We start from the raw sequence: 13,164 nt of genomic DNA, 5'->3' as shown, positions 1-13,164 counted from the left end.
GTCTGAATACTTTAAGGCTCAGCAATATTGTATTCACAGGTGTCTCCTTGGGTGTCCATCAGTGTCTTTCTGACTTAATTTTTCAAACAATGATTTTAGTTGAAACAAAAAAAAAGTTAATGGAAAGTTGGCATGCTGCAAAACAAAATGCCAGACTTTAGAACTGAGGAAAACAAAAACATTGGCTGCAATAAGGTGCTTTGTTCATCTGCCCAGACAAAAGGCAAAGGTCATCTGAGAAGTGGCAGGCAGGGTCCTGGAAGATTAGAAAGGATGATGGCAAGTTTCCTCACACTCAGCACAGGAACAATTTTGTGAATTTATAAGCCCTTCTATGACTGCAATTTTATTAAAGCATCTCTGACATGGTCTCAAAATTTCAAATGTCTCCAGTCTGCCTTTGAGTGTTTCAGTAATCAAACAATATTATTGAAGAAATTTCTGCTTTCCAATAATACTGGAACATGTTTTAAAGAAAATCCCAGGCAGCACAAGGTGAATTCATGAATTAAATTAGGTTAATTAAATAAATACAAATAATTTAATCTGATGATATATTTATAATCTTTTCAAATAAAAAGCTTCAAGGTGACTAACACAACAGTATAAAATTATGTCAATTTAAAAATATATCTTATAATGTGTAACAACAACATTGATCAGAGAAGCAGAAACAGGCCAGAAGAAAGGAGAACCAAAAAACATTTTGGATGACAATTGCCTTAGGCTTGTAATTTGGTGACATTGTGTATTTCATACTGAAATGAAAAGCTCTTCTGCAAGAATAAGTCCATAAAGATTACGTACGGATTCCAACCAAGATCCTGTGGATTTACATACAGAATGCCCGCTCTTGACACTGTAGCAGGGGTGGCTGTTTTCAAATGGTGTATTTCAAACAGCAGTCGCATTGATGGAGTCAGAGGGACCCGTTCATTGCTGGCAAGAGTCAGCACCTACCAATGTGCAGAACAGGATAATGTTACTCTCACAGTAAAAACCCACTGCATTCATTTTTATAGTGATCAGAAAATTGCTATTTTATAGAGCTCAGTTCATGTTTAAGGATCCATTATAATACATCTTGAGGTTCATATAGTAAATATTTTTTTTATATTTTGGAACACACAAAGCCACAATCAATTAAAAAAAGAACGTTATCAACTTCTAAGGGAAGGATACAGCAGAAGCTCATATTTAAGGTTCTGATTAAATACTTCAGAAAACAAAATTATTTGTACATGGTTTGTAATCTCTTAATTTAAAAATTGCTGATCCCCAAATACAAGAGTTCCAATTTATGTAAAAGATATTTTCTCTATGCATATAGATCTACACCAGCAATAAGTAATCTGGTGTTCTTCAGATGCTTTAGATTATCACTCCCATAATCTCTTGCCTTTGGTTATATTGGTTAAGATGAATAGGAGCTGAAGCATTAAACCTCTGGAGTGCTCTTGATCACAGATTCTTGATCAATTTTGAAGTGGACTTCTGGAGGAAGAAATGGCAGACTGAAGATGGCTCTGTGAAAAGTGGAGCCGACAACCGTGGCGAAGAACAAAGAGCCAGTGAGTAGACTGGCTCTTCGATAATTCCTCTCTGGACAAAGAGGATGGGAGATCGCCCACCAGTGCTCCAGAGAGTTGTTTCTCATGAGGAGACTGCATGATAGCAGTCTCCAGCAGGTTTTGAGCACAGAGGGAATAGCCATCTTGCTCAAACTGTGGTCGGCACCTTTAAAAGGACACTAAGTTTGCATATTCCTTTTCTAATCACATTAGGAAATTGCTTGTTAATTACATTTCATTGATTAGAGACCTGTGGATCGACAAGTTTGAAAACACTGGGTGAGTCTGCCTTCAATCCTTAATGAAAGAAAAATTTAACTACAAGCTTAAGAATTTAAAAATTTGAAATAAATAGCAAAAAGCTAGTTAAGAATTTGATTTTAGAAAGTTATAAATGAATTAAAGGTCCAGATAAATTTGAAGTAAGATTTTGGAATTAATTATAAAGAATCTTTCCCATGGGAAAGTGGACTGTTTTGATTTTTTTCTAAGACAAAAGCAGCAAAACCATTTTAAAAATTGGACACTAGGCAGAACTAAAGATTTTAATTAAAGGAGAAGTATACATAAACCTGATTAACAGCTACAGAATGACACAAAATATTCTAACACTGTAAATATTGAAGGACACTTTTCAAAAATGGAATCAGAAGTTAATATCCACAATGTCAATAGCGATGTTGCTTCTATGGATAGACTGTGTCCAAAAGATGTTTTGGAAGAAATGGCAGAAAAGGAACAAGTTTTATCTAACAAGACAGAGACACTGTTGACACTGAAAGCAGATCTACAAATGACAGGCTACAAGGTTCTCCTTGAACATACAAAAGAAATTGGTTGATGCTTTAAAAATCAAAAGGGAATTACAAATAATAAGCCAAGAGAGTGACCTGGATAATTCTTTTATATTGGATTTACAAAAGAGGTTTGTTAAAGCTTGGATGAATCTTGTGAAAAGGGGCAAAAAAGAAATGAAAAGAAATTAAGTTCTATGACATTCCTTGAATGGACTAAAGATTAAGATTGTTACAAGTAAAAGGAAGGATCATGAAGTTGATTTATTTGATTAAGGTTAAAATAGATATGTTGTTATTTCTGGCAACCCATAATGGACATTTGCTGACACCAGGACTGAAATGATGATGCTTTATGGATTTGTTTACAGATATGAGATGGGACATGGGATGAAGAGATTATTGGTTGTAAATTAAGAGGAGGTGAAAAGTTACTAAAATTGTTTATACTTGTTGTGATGAAGGTTGGAAGTCACTTCTTTATATATTTCTTTTCTTTTTCTTTATTATATTCTTACTTTTTTACTTTCTATTCTCTACATTTTTTCTTTTCCTTTGCATTTTTACTCTTTCTTTCTACTTTCCTTTCTTTTAGTTCGGATTACTTTTTACTCTTGCAATTATAATCTTTAATAATTTTTTAAAGAAGGATCAATTTCAAAGTTATAGAAAATCCTGAATTTCCACTAATTCAACAAATTATAAGAAGATTTGGACTTATGTACCTCTCCATTCCCTTCTCTGACAAGTACCAGTACTAGAAGACTCTTTAATGACAGAAATTAATGTTAACAAGGTCAGTTAACAAGCTCAGTTTCCAGTTACCTCCAAACTCATAAAACCCAGACTCGATTTACCTCAGCTTAGTCATCTATGCAGAATAAGGAAACATAGAATTCCTAATTCCTCAAAACTCAGTAACAAAATTGAGTTTCTAAAAGCTGCAGTTACTCAAGTTTCAATGTAATGAGAAACCATTTTGCTTCAAAAGAAGAAAAGGAGTTCTAATTGGCTATTCTGGTACCTCATAGAAGAGAACAAGAAAGTTTCATTGGACCTCAGTCATATACTGAAAGCATTTAACAGGACAAAACAAATATTAAAGAAAAAAAATGAAAATTCCTTTTCTTGTGCTCACCTTGTTATCATCCATAACAGTATTGAGTGATTCAATCCACATAGGATCTATGTCCCCATCTAAGACAATCCATTTTGGCCAATTATGGCTCATATTAGCTTGCTCTCTCAAAAGAGAGGAGAAGAGTCCTGAAAAATAGATGTAAATAGGTTTTGATAATAATATTTCAGTGATGAAAAACAAGTTTCTATCTTGAATGCAAGAGAATCTGACAATGCACCCAAGGATTTTCATGCACGCACATAAGTTTTCTTAAAGGCTTGTTCCAAACATACACTTAACTTGGAGGGCAAGACCAAAAATTGAATCCCTGTGTGTTTAGTTTAAGTAATTCTGTGGTGGCTGAAAGAAAATTTTATCTGCTCTCTAGCTGTGTACCACAATACAATGAGGTTGTATTGGCATGTGGATACATTTAGATAATGCTCTGGCATCAAGGAAAGAATATATGGAGAATATGCAGAAGGTAGCAAGTATGAAATCTAATGATCTATACATGAAGAATAAACATTTCAGACTAACATATTTAAAAGACCATATTCTCTTGTATGAAGTATTCAGTGATAGGTAATCTTCAGATGCACCATCTGAAAGAGGATTTTATCTGTAGCATCATCTATAGACATTAAACAGAAAATAGTAACTGTTTTCTCTATGCTGATGTTATTATTGTTCTAGTTAGTTTCAAATAATGCTTTGCTTATGACTTTTTTGTCTAGATGATTGATGGATATAGATGAAGATTTAAAAACTGGCAAATAGAAAAATAGTGTGTCATGGACTGAATTCTTTTAAGAATTTACTCCTTATGTACACAAGGGTAATTTGGCTTTTCTTTACAGAGAAAATACTGAAGCATAGTCCTCTATTCATTTGTAGTGGGAAACACTACAGCTTTCAGAAATCTGTATCCTGGCAGTTATCCTGTGTAGCCTGGCTGTGTGTGTCTTGGCAGAACAATTTTTGGGTGTTTGGTATCTAAACGTAATATTTTGGGAAAAGCCCAAGGGTTGCAATGGGCAAGCTGATGATGCAAAATATGCAGCCCCAGGATTTTCTGGTTTTTGTTTCCTGGATTTGGGGAGAAGGTTTTTTTATATTTTATATTTATTTTTAAATATTTATATTTAATGTTGAATGTTTATGGGTTTCACATCTTGAAAACATGGACATTATTTCACTGATTTGCACTAACTGGAATCATGTTTAGGCTGACCATGTTTCCTTGAGACAAAAAGGGGACACTGGGATGGCAAAATGGGACGGGGTTAAAAATGGGACACTGGGATGGCAAAATGGGGCAGGGCTGGGCGATGGGCTGGATCAGCAGGCAGGAACCTCTCCGGTTTTCTCGGGCTGGGAATCTTCAGATTCCTTCGTTTGCGACAGGCAAGACTGGGCTGGAGAGTCTAGTGAACGGTTGTCCCCAACAAGCCGTTCCTCCTCTGTGCTTTTACATTCTTTTCTTCCTGCCGTTTCAAGGCAGGAGCCAATGGCTCGCCCTTTGATCACCGCCTATCAGCTGATCCTGTTTTTTTCTTTTTAGGTTTCCCGCCGGTTGAGCTCTGCGGCTTTTTCCCCGCCATTTCTGCTGAGCTCCCCCTCCTTCCACCCAAAGTCAGACTGCATTCTGACAGGTTCGCAGGAACTTTCAAATTTTTAAGTAAGGTTTTTGAGAAAACAGGACAAAATGGACATTTACATTAAAACGACGGGACGGTCTGGAAATGTTAAAAAAATGGGACTGTCCCGTTCAAAATGGGACGTATGGTCAGCCTAATCATATTGGACCAAAATATGGGTTTGGAGACAGCCTTGATGGCACAGATTCCCCCTCCTTTGTAAGAGAGTAGTGTAACTCTATTCATCTAGGCATGGTTTCAAATATTGTGGAGAAAGATAGAAACAACAGGACTTAAAAAGGTGCTGGAATTGCAACTCCCAGAGTTTTTACCCAACATATCACTGGCTGTACTGGCTGGTAGTTAAGGGTAGCTGTGTCCAAATACAGCTAGAGGTCATCAGGCTGGGGAAGCTGATATAAAAATCACAATAATAAATAGTATAATCATATATTTCACTTGCCATCTTTCCATTCTCTAGTAGCATGATGTATGAACCCAAACAGCTCATCAGTAGTCACAGCCTTGGGGTTCAAATCATTCCAAACAGGCTTCTGCTTCATGTTCATATAGGTCTTATTCAGTGTTTTCAGAACCTGTTGAATAGCAATAAAAGAAAGCTGAACTTTTTATTTGGGGTTAGGGTGCTCTTTTTAATGTAAATATTGAACATTTTTATGAAATCTTAGGTACTGTGTTTTGATTTTTGCAGCCAATTTCAGAGGCCATCTTTGAAGGACTTCAACAAACATTAAGCATCATAACAGATCTTATAAAACTTGTCCCCACAAATCTAGAATTATAGGATTATAATTCTATATCTTCTAGTTTTTCTCATGGGTCTTCTGCATTCACATTTGCTTTCACTTCCCCTAAAAAGCCCCGCTAAATTGTTAACAATTTTACCCCAGACCTGCCCTTGTCTTTTTCATTTATTCATTCATTTTATATGGCCATTCACCACGCAACCCTGGGCAGCTAACAACCACCTAAAAATCAACAATACAATAAAAACAGCAATTAAACTATGCTATAGTATATATATGCAGTTTATATATGTGTGTGTGTATGTATGTATATCTGTGTGTGTATATATATATATCTGTGTGTGTGTGTGTGTGTGTGTCTGTGTGTGTGTATATATATATATATATATATATCCATAACTAATAAAGTTTATATGATTATATCAAATAATCATATAAACCACGTAGAACAGGCTTATCTAACCTTCTGGTCCAATGCCTGGGGCAAGAGCCAGGTCTTCAATGCCTTACAAAAGGCAGCCCATAAGATGCTCTCTTTCTTGCACCAAAAGATGTTAGAAGGATTCTTTTCCCCCAAGAAATCGTTATTTGATTTGATTAATCCCTATACAGCCTGAATCCCAAATATCACTTTCTCATCATGATTAGCTTGATCATAACAACATTTAACCATGGAAATTTCACATTAATGTGAAATTACTGCAAAAGTACTGATGGGCTTAGCTGAAGTGAAAACAAATGATGTTTTTCCACTTTGCCTGAAAAATAATATTTTCAAAGAAATAATAGTTCAAATTAGGGTGGATATGTTTTGTACCTTGCTTTTTCCTGTGCCTGCATTTCCCACTACAAAGACTGAATGACGCACGGCCAGCAGTTCCTCAAGCTGAACAACCTGCAAAAAAACAAAGTACCTAGTGGGTTTTTCTCCCTCATCCTCCCATTACCAAGAAGACATTAATTTTTTTCCCCACAGTAATACATTCTCCCTTGTACTCAGGAAACCAAAATGCTGCTTTGCCCAAATAACCTTCAACTGACCATCCGGAAGATACATTTGTCCTCACTGGTTCTACCTCCAGAATTAGTTAAATGAATGAACCTCATATAATGAAACTAAAACTCCCTCTCCTCTTCTTTTGGACTGAGTGCACTAACACGTCCATTAGTATAATCAAAGAACTCTTCGAAGGAACACCAAACTGACACAATACCAAGTGGCTAGATGAAGGAAGGGCCAAATCACCAGCAAAATGTGCATGGTTTTAATTGTTAATCTGTTTGTATGCCACCCAGGGTCATACTTCGTAAGATGGATGGCTATATAAAGCTACTAAATAAATAAATAAATAAATTTAAAGGGATAGTAAAAGAAATTCATAAAAGAATCTGAATTAGGAAAGTGGCTTTAAAAAACATGAGATCAAGCAGAGCATCTCAGTGGAGCCATACCTGAAGATAAATTACAATAAAACTAAGGTAGTAGTTTTTGGCAAAAATAATATTAAACATAGATGGACAATTAATGCCCAACTAATAGAGCAATGTCCCTCCTTTAAATACCTGGGAATCATCTTTCGTAAATCTCTTTTATGGAATGTACACGTATCTAATGTCTTAGTAACTGCCCAGCATACAGTAGGTGCCATTCTGACATTTTTCTATTCTAAAGGAGGGCAATTGGTAGCCCCTGCACTTAAATTATTCCAAGGCAAGGTGATATCCCAGACGCTGTATGGGGCTGAGATTTGCGGGTGAGATGAAAGGTCATTGCCCAATTGGAAGTAGTCCAAAACAACTTTATAAGGAAGATCTTGAGCCTCCCGCAGGGCAACGCTGTTGCCTATTTAAGGATAGAGGTAGGGCTGCCTTCCATCGCTGTTAGAATATACCTTGCATTGTTGGGCCACTATAAGAAATTAGAAAGACTTCAAGAATCTCATCTTGCCAAACTGTTTTGTCCATTACACAGCTGGGAATCAGTGGACCAAACTTTTGTCACCCATTTTACAAATGTATTCCCTACCACCTTTGGGAGAACTTAGATCTTAGAATAGAGAAAATATTAGAGATTGGCTTTTTGAAAGGGATGCTAATAAAGAAGCAACTGTCGTACAATCATCCAAATTTTCATCCTGGTACCATCATTATAAAAAACATAGAAGCCTCTCCCAGTACCTGGTTAACATAACCAATATTTCATTGAGAAGGGCTTTAACATCCCTTCGCCTGCAGGCCATGCCCTCCACACATCTCGAAGGTAGGTTTTATAAGCTCCCTGTCGAACAACGACTCTGTCCTTATGGCATTGGTCAAGTGGAGGACATTATTCATTATGTCCTCAACAACCCCATTTACAATGAGATCAGGGCCAAATTATTAATGGCAGATGAACAAAAGGGCTCTGACCTTGAAAATCTGATTTATCTACTAACACTTATCCATTCACACTGCAGGCAAATTTGATTGTCCTGATGATATCTTGGGAGCAGAGCTTTATTGCCGACAGACATTCTCCTATACCAGAGATTCATTCTGTTCTGTTTTCTTTTCTTTTTCTTATCAAGCAAAAGAGCAAAGCAGACAACTGAGAATCCCCAATGAAGTGATGTTTCCATTTTTTTGTACTGTATTAAAGTTTAACACCAATAGCTAAGAACCAGCAGCACTAAATTATTAAAGAAAAAGCAGGAATAGGGGGAGGAATGGCATCTCTATGACAAAATAGTGCATGCCAGATGTGTTTATGATAATATGCTTGTATTCTAATTAACACTGAATTACTAACATACAGTACTGCTACTGAAAGACTAGCATTTTAAGGACACAGTGAGAACACAGTAAGGTCAATAAGGATAACCTTCATACCCAGTACAACCTGTCTGCAATTATTTTGATTGAATTTTTTTTACAGAGTGTAATTAAAGGCAATGGATTTTTTTACTTTGAGAATAAAGGTCTCCTCAGGCTGTAAGTGAAGCTCCAGGGTAGACTGTTTAACCATCTGTTCAAATTGCAAGTCCCTCTTCCTTGGAACATCCAGAGTTGGAAAGAGGTCACTGATTAAGCCCATGAAAATGGGGATGTCATCTGTTACTACCTTAGGCAAATTGAAGTCCCTCAAGGCCCGCATAAGTATCTGGAAAAGGCAATAAGCCACATACTATCATACTTAGAAAGTTTCTGATCAATTTCACTGGTCAAAATATACTTTGAAAAAAAATCTATATGAATATATGCATTTGCTCCTCTCAGTGACAACAACAACAAAAAATATCATCCAATTAAAGGGATATAATTTTTATTATCAAAGACACACTGGAAGAATTGTAGCTTTTCTAATTTGGTGTCCTCTGCATGTGCAGAGGAGAGAATTCCTTGTCAGGATGGTCATGACAAAATGCCTGTTTGGGAATTTGCAAAACCGCAGTTCCAACGTGCCTGGATTTTGAAAAGTTTGGGAAGCAAATTTATGAAATATATCTCCATATTATGTTGCATACCTGGTCTTCAGGTCTAGCCTTATCTCCTCGCTTCAGAGAACCAGCAATTACCAAGACAGATTTAATAGCCCGAAGACCCCAATCATAATGATCCTGTGATGACATACATGCAGGAAAGTTTTAAAAATCCCTTTCAAAATCTACTAACTTGTCCTTCATCTTATATTTTTAAAATCTAGAAACTAAGTTGTTCTATTCTTTTTTTCATTTTTTATATTATACATTACTAGTGGTCTATGATGGGATGAAATTCTAAAATGAAATATTCCGTTATTCAAATCTAAATTAATTCAGATTAATAAAGTTAATCAAGTTATAATAAAGTAATTATGTATAATAGTATATTTAAAAATAGCTACAATGGTAAATGAAGAAGGTGCTCTGGTAGCATCTGACTCATAAGGTAAGTACTTCCCTACTCTGTTCAGTTTGATTTTGAAGATATAATAAAATTATTACCAAGCTAATTTTTCTCCATCCCAAATTATAGAATGAACCCACATCATATTTCTACACATATAAAAGAGCAAATGAGAAAGAAATTTCAATCCTTCTCCATAACATATAATCTTCTATGTACAACAAAAAGTCGCATGATGGAACATTAAGTTATTTTTGGCTACACACCCAGATTATGATATAATTCATTCACTTTCTTTGCTAAGTTAGCATCTTATTTGTTAGCCATGAAAACTAGGACAAAATAACATTATTCTTTGTCTGTAAAGGTTTTATTTTATGTTAGAGTAGAGGAGCCATGCTGGATCACACCAAAAGCTTATCAAATACAATATCCCATTTGGCCAACCAAATATGGAAGTTTAGAAGGAGGACATGAATGCCCTAGGAAATTGATTGCCATCATTCTATCTTGGGGTAGTGAATTTCAGAACATACTAAATGCAACTGGTGAAGAAATATTTTCCCTTAAGTTATACTAAATTGCCTATAATTAACCTTGGTTAACCTTGTTTTCTAGTATTATATATGAAAGAAAGAGAAAAACATATCTCTAGTCACTTTCTTCATGCTATGCCTTTGAAAAATATATCAACATTTAAATAACAAACCCAAATGGCTTTTACCAGAAGTACTTTGATAGCTTTTTAGGACTCTCTTGACTTGCAGATGTAATGAACTGGATATTTCACTTAATTTTTCAAATATAACTCAGGCAATTCTTTGCTTTCAAAAATATTAATTGGCTTTGTTGAAGCACAAGGCCCAAGAGATCTTTCTTACCTGCTTAGAGAGAAGTTCTCTACAAAGAGTATACAAGGTAACAAACTTTCTGGCTAACAAGCGTGCATCAATAAACCCCTCAGCCACCAGCATTATTTCACAGATGAGTTCAATGTCAGGGACCACCATTGCACAGGGTCTAAAATACAAACAAAACAAAACAGAAGACATTAAACCAGAATCAGAGACTATAACGTGAACGTAGTGAGAATAAGAAAACTAACTCTCCTAATTCGAGGCAGTGATTTTCACAAACGTAGTTCCCTGAGCTGAAGAGAGCAAATAATTACACACTAACAAACACTGTCTTTCAAAATAAAATAAGGGCAATGCTACTCGCTGATTATTAGCATTTTCTACTACCACCGTAACAAACACAGCTGAAAATGTCAGTTTTCTCAAGTTAGTTTTTGCAATCCCTTGCAGACAGTAACTTTTATTGCAGAAAATAAATACAGGAAGCTGTCACTTAACAGGTAATCTCCAAGATGATTTTTTTCTCCCACATACAGGTAAAAACAAGATTTTTGGATTTAATTTCTTTCAGGATGAAAAAGTTTGGGAATAGTATTAACAGTTCATCAAGTCAAATGTCTCTGAAAATAGCCAAAATCATCTTATTAGAATGGATCGAAAGATTTAGGTCTGATGCATGCTTCGTAATAAACTTGCGATTTTGATACTCCACTGTTTAATTAAGAATTAAGTAATCTTAACACCTTTCAACAGAAACAATGATTTTCAATTAAGTTTTTCAAGCTAAGGAAATGTATGGATGTATGGAATTTTAGTTGATCAAGTTACATTACTTCGTTTTGAGCATCTAAATGGCTTGTTTGCTTTGCAAAGAGCTAAAGTGTTGCTAAAGAGAATGGTCCCCTTTTTTATACTATGCAGTGGCAAAGGGACTGATATGTGACTGTGTTCTGCATTTCTACTTCAAAATATGTTAAGTATATATTTAATCAAGTATTCTTAAATAAAAAAGACTTTACATTAAAGTACACAATGGAGGCTTTTTAAAATAGAAGGGGACAGGGAAATATGGCTCAGTGCTCCAACAAAAATCAGTGAAGCTGTTTTAAGTTTATCTTGTAACTTTGTTACTTATGTTTTTCCTGTTCATGATTAAGTTTCCAATAAGAAATCTCTTTTATTGTGCATTTAGCCAAAAAGTTAAAAAAAAAATCTCATCTCTTATATCTTTCTGCTGGGTGTCAAACCAGCAACTTTGAAGAGCTCTTTCATTAAATTATTATATTAAAAAGCTCTAGTTGTTAACTATTGCAAATCAAAGAACTGACATTAGGGGGCATAAATGTTTTGAAAGCCTTGTACTGTTCTTCATACTCACCTGAATAGAGCTTTAAGATTTTCAGGTAATTCTGTTCGGCCAGCATAGCCTGGATTCATAGTAATAAATATTCCCACTGATGCTTTCAATGTAATGTTTTCTCCAAGGAATAAGAATCTGCATTAATAAAGAAGTAACAGCAAACTTTGTTACAACTGAAGTAATTGTCTCTGGTTTCAGTTTCCTTGTAAATTACACTCAAAACACAAGGAAAGTCTATGGCTGCAGTCAGGAAATCAGAAGACGCTTAATCCTTGGGAGAAGGGCAATGACAAATCTCGATAAAATAGTTAAGAGCAGAGACATCACACTGACAACAAAGGTCCGCATAGTTAAAGCAATGGTGTTCCCAGTAGTAACATATGGCTGCGAGAGCTGGACCGTAAGGAAGGCTGAGAGAAGGAAGATCGATGCTTTTGAACTGTGGTGTTGGAGGAAAATTCTGAGAGTGCCTTGGACTGCAAGAAGATCAAACCAGTCCATCCTCCAGGAAATAAAGCCAGACTGCTCACTTGAGGGAATGATATTCAAGGCAAAACTGAAATACTTTGGCCACATAATGAGAAGACAGGACACCCTGGAGAAGATGCTGATGCTAGGGAGAGTGGAAGGCAAAAGGAAGAGGGGCCGACCAAGGGCAAGATGGATGGATGATATTCTAGAGGTGACGGACTTGTCCCTGGGGGAGCTGGGGGTGTTGATGACCGACAGGAAGCTCTGGCGTGGGCTGGTCCATGGAGTCACAAAGAGTCAGAAGCGACTAAACGAATAAACAACAAGTTCTAAATACCACTCAAGCTGCCCAATCATCCAATTTTCAGTAGAAACCTCCTGGGGGAACTTTAAAAAAATACTGTTAAGATGTCATAGAAGCTCTAGCTATTAAAAGGAAAAATATTATACATGCTTATGCCATTGAACATGTTTAAAGGAGGTTCATTTTATTTCAGTGACAGCATTCACATTTACCATTAAGTTAGAATATTTTAAAACAATGTTACTGAATAAATTGTAATGTCCTGATTCAGACGCAAAGCTGAGGCACAATGTGCAGCTTTGTATTTCAAACTAAACCAAAAGCAAATTATATTTTGCCTCAGCATGATATAAAATACAGCCAATGTGTATTTATGCCCTATTTTTCTTTCTAAAGGGAAACCCTAATTGATTAAC

The 13,164-nt window shown here is 35.8% G+C and overlaps 1 protein-coding gene across 1 annotated transcript in view; it reads right to left on the bottom strand.

Annotated features, from left to right (window-relative positions):
* Window positions 1-13,164, bottom strand: part of DNAH11 (dynein axonemal heavy chain 11) — a 160,717-nt gene that overhangs the window by 91,507 nt on the left and 56,046 nt on the right. The window contains exons 35-42 of the mRNA XM_063303749.1: window positions 11,992-12,108; window positions 10,638-10,776; window positions 9,396-9,488; window positions 8,837-9,031; window positions 6,710-6,787; window positions 5,589-5,721; window positions 3,504-3,631; window positions 808-956 (exon numbers count right to left, since the gene is read on the bottom strand). Of these exons, the coding sequence (XP_063159819.1) occupies window positions 808-956; window positions 3,504-3,631; window positions 5,589-5,721; window positions 6,710-6,787; window positions 8,837-9,031; window positions 9,396-9,488; window positions 10,638-10,776; window positions 11,992-12,108 (1,032 nt within the window). The remainder of the gene's footprint in view (window positions 1-807; window positions 957-3,503; window positions 3,632-5,588; window positions 5,722-6,709; window positions 6,788-8,836; window positions 9,032-9,395; window positions 9,489-10,637; window positions 10,777-11,991; window positions 12,109-13,164) is intronic.

This window comes from Candoia aspera, chromosome 4 (assembly GCF_035149785.1).
Source record: "Candoia aspera isolate rCanAsp1 chromosome 4, rCanAsp1.hap2, whole genome shotgun sequence".
Taxonomy (NCBI): Eukaryota; Metazoa; Chordata; class Lepidosauria; order Squamata; family Boidae; genus Candoia; species Candoia aspera.
Note: the sequence above shows the minus strand (reverse complement) of the source record. Positions and strands in the feature narration are given on the sequence as shown.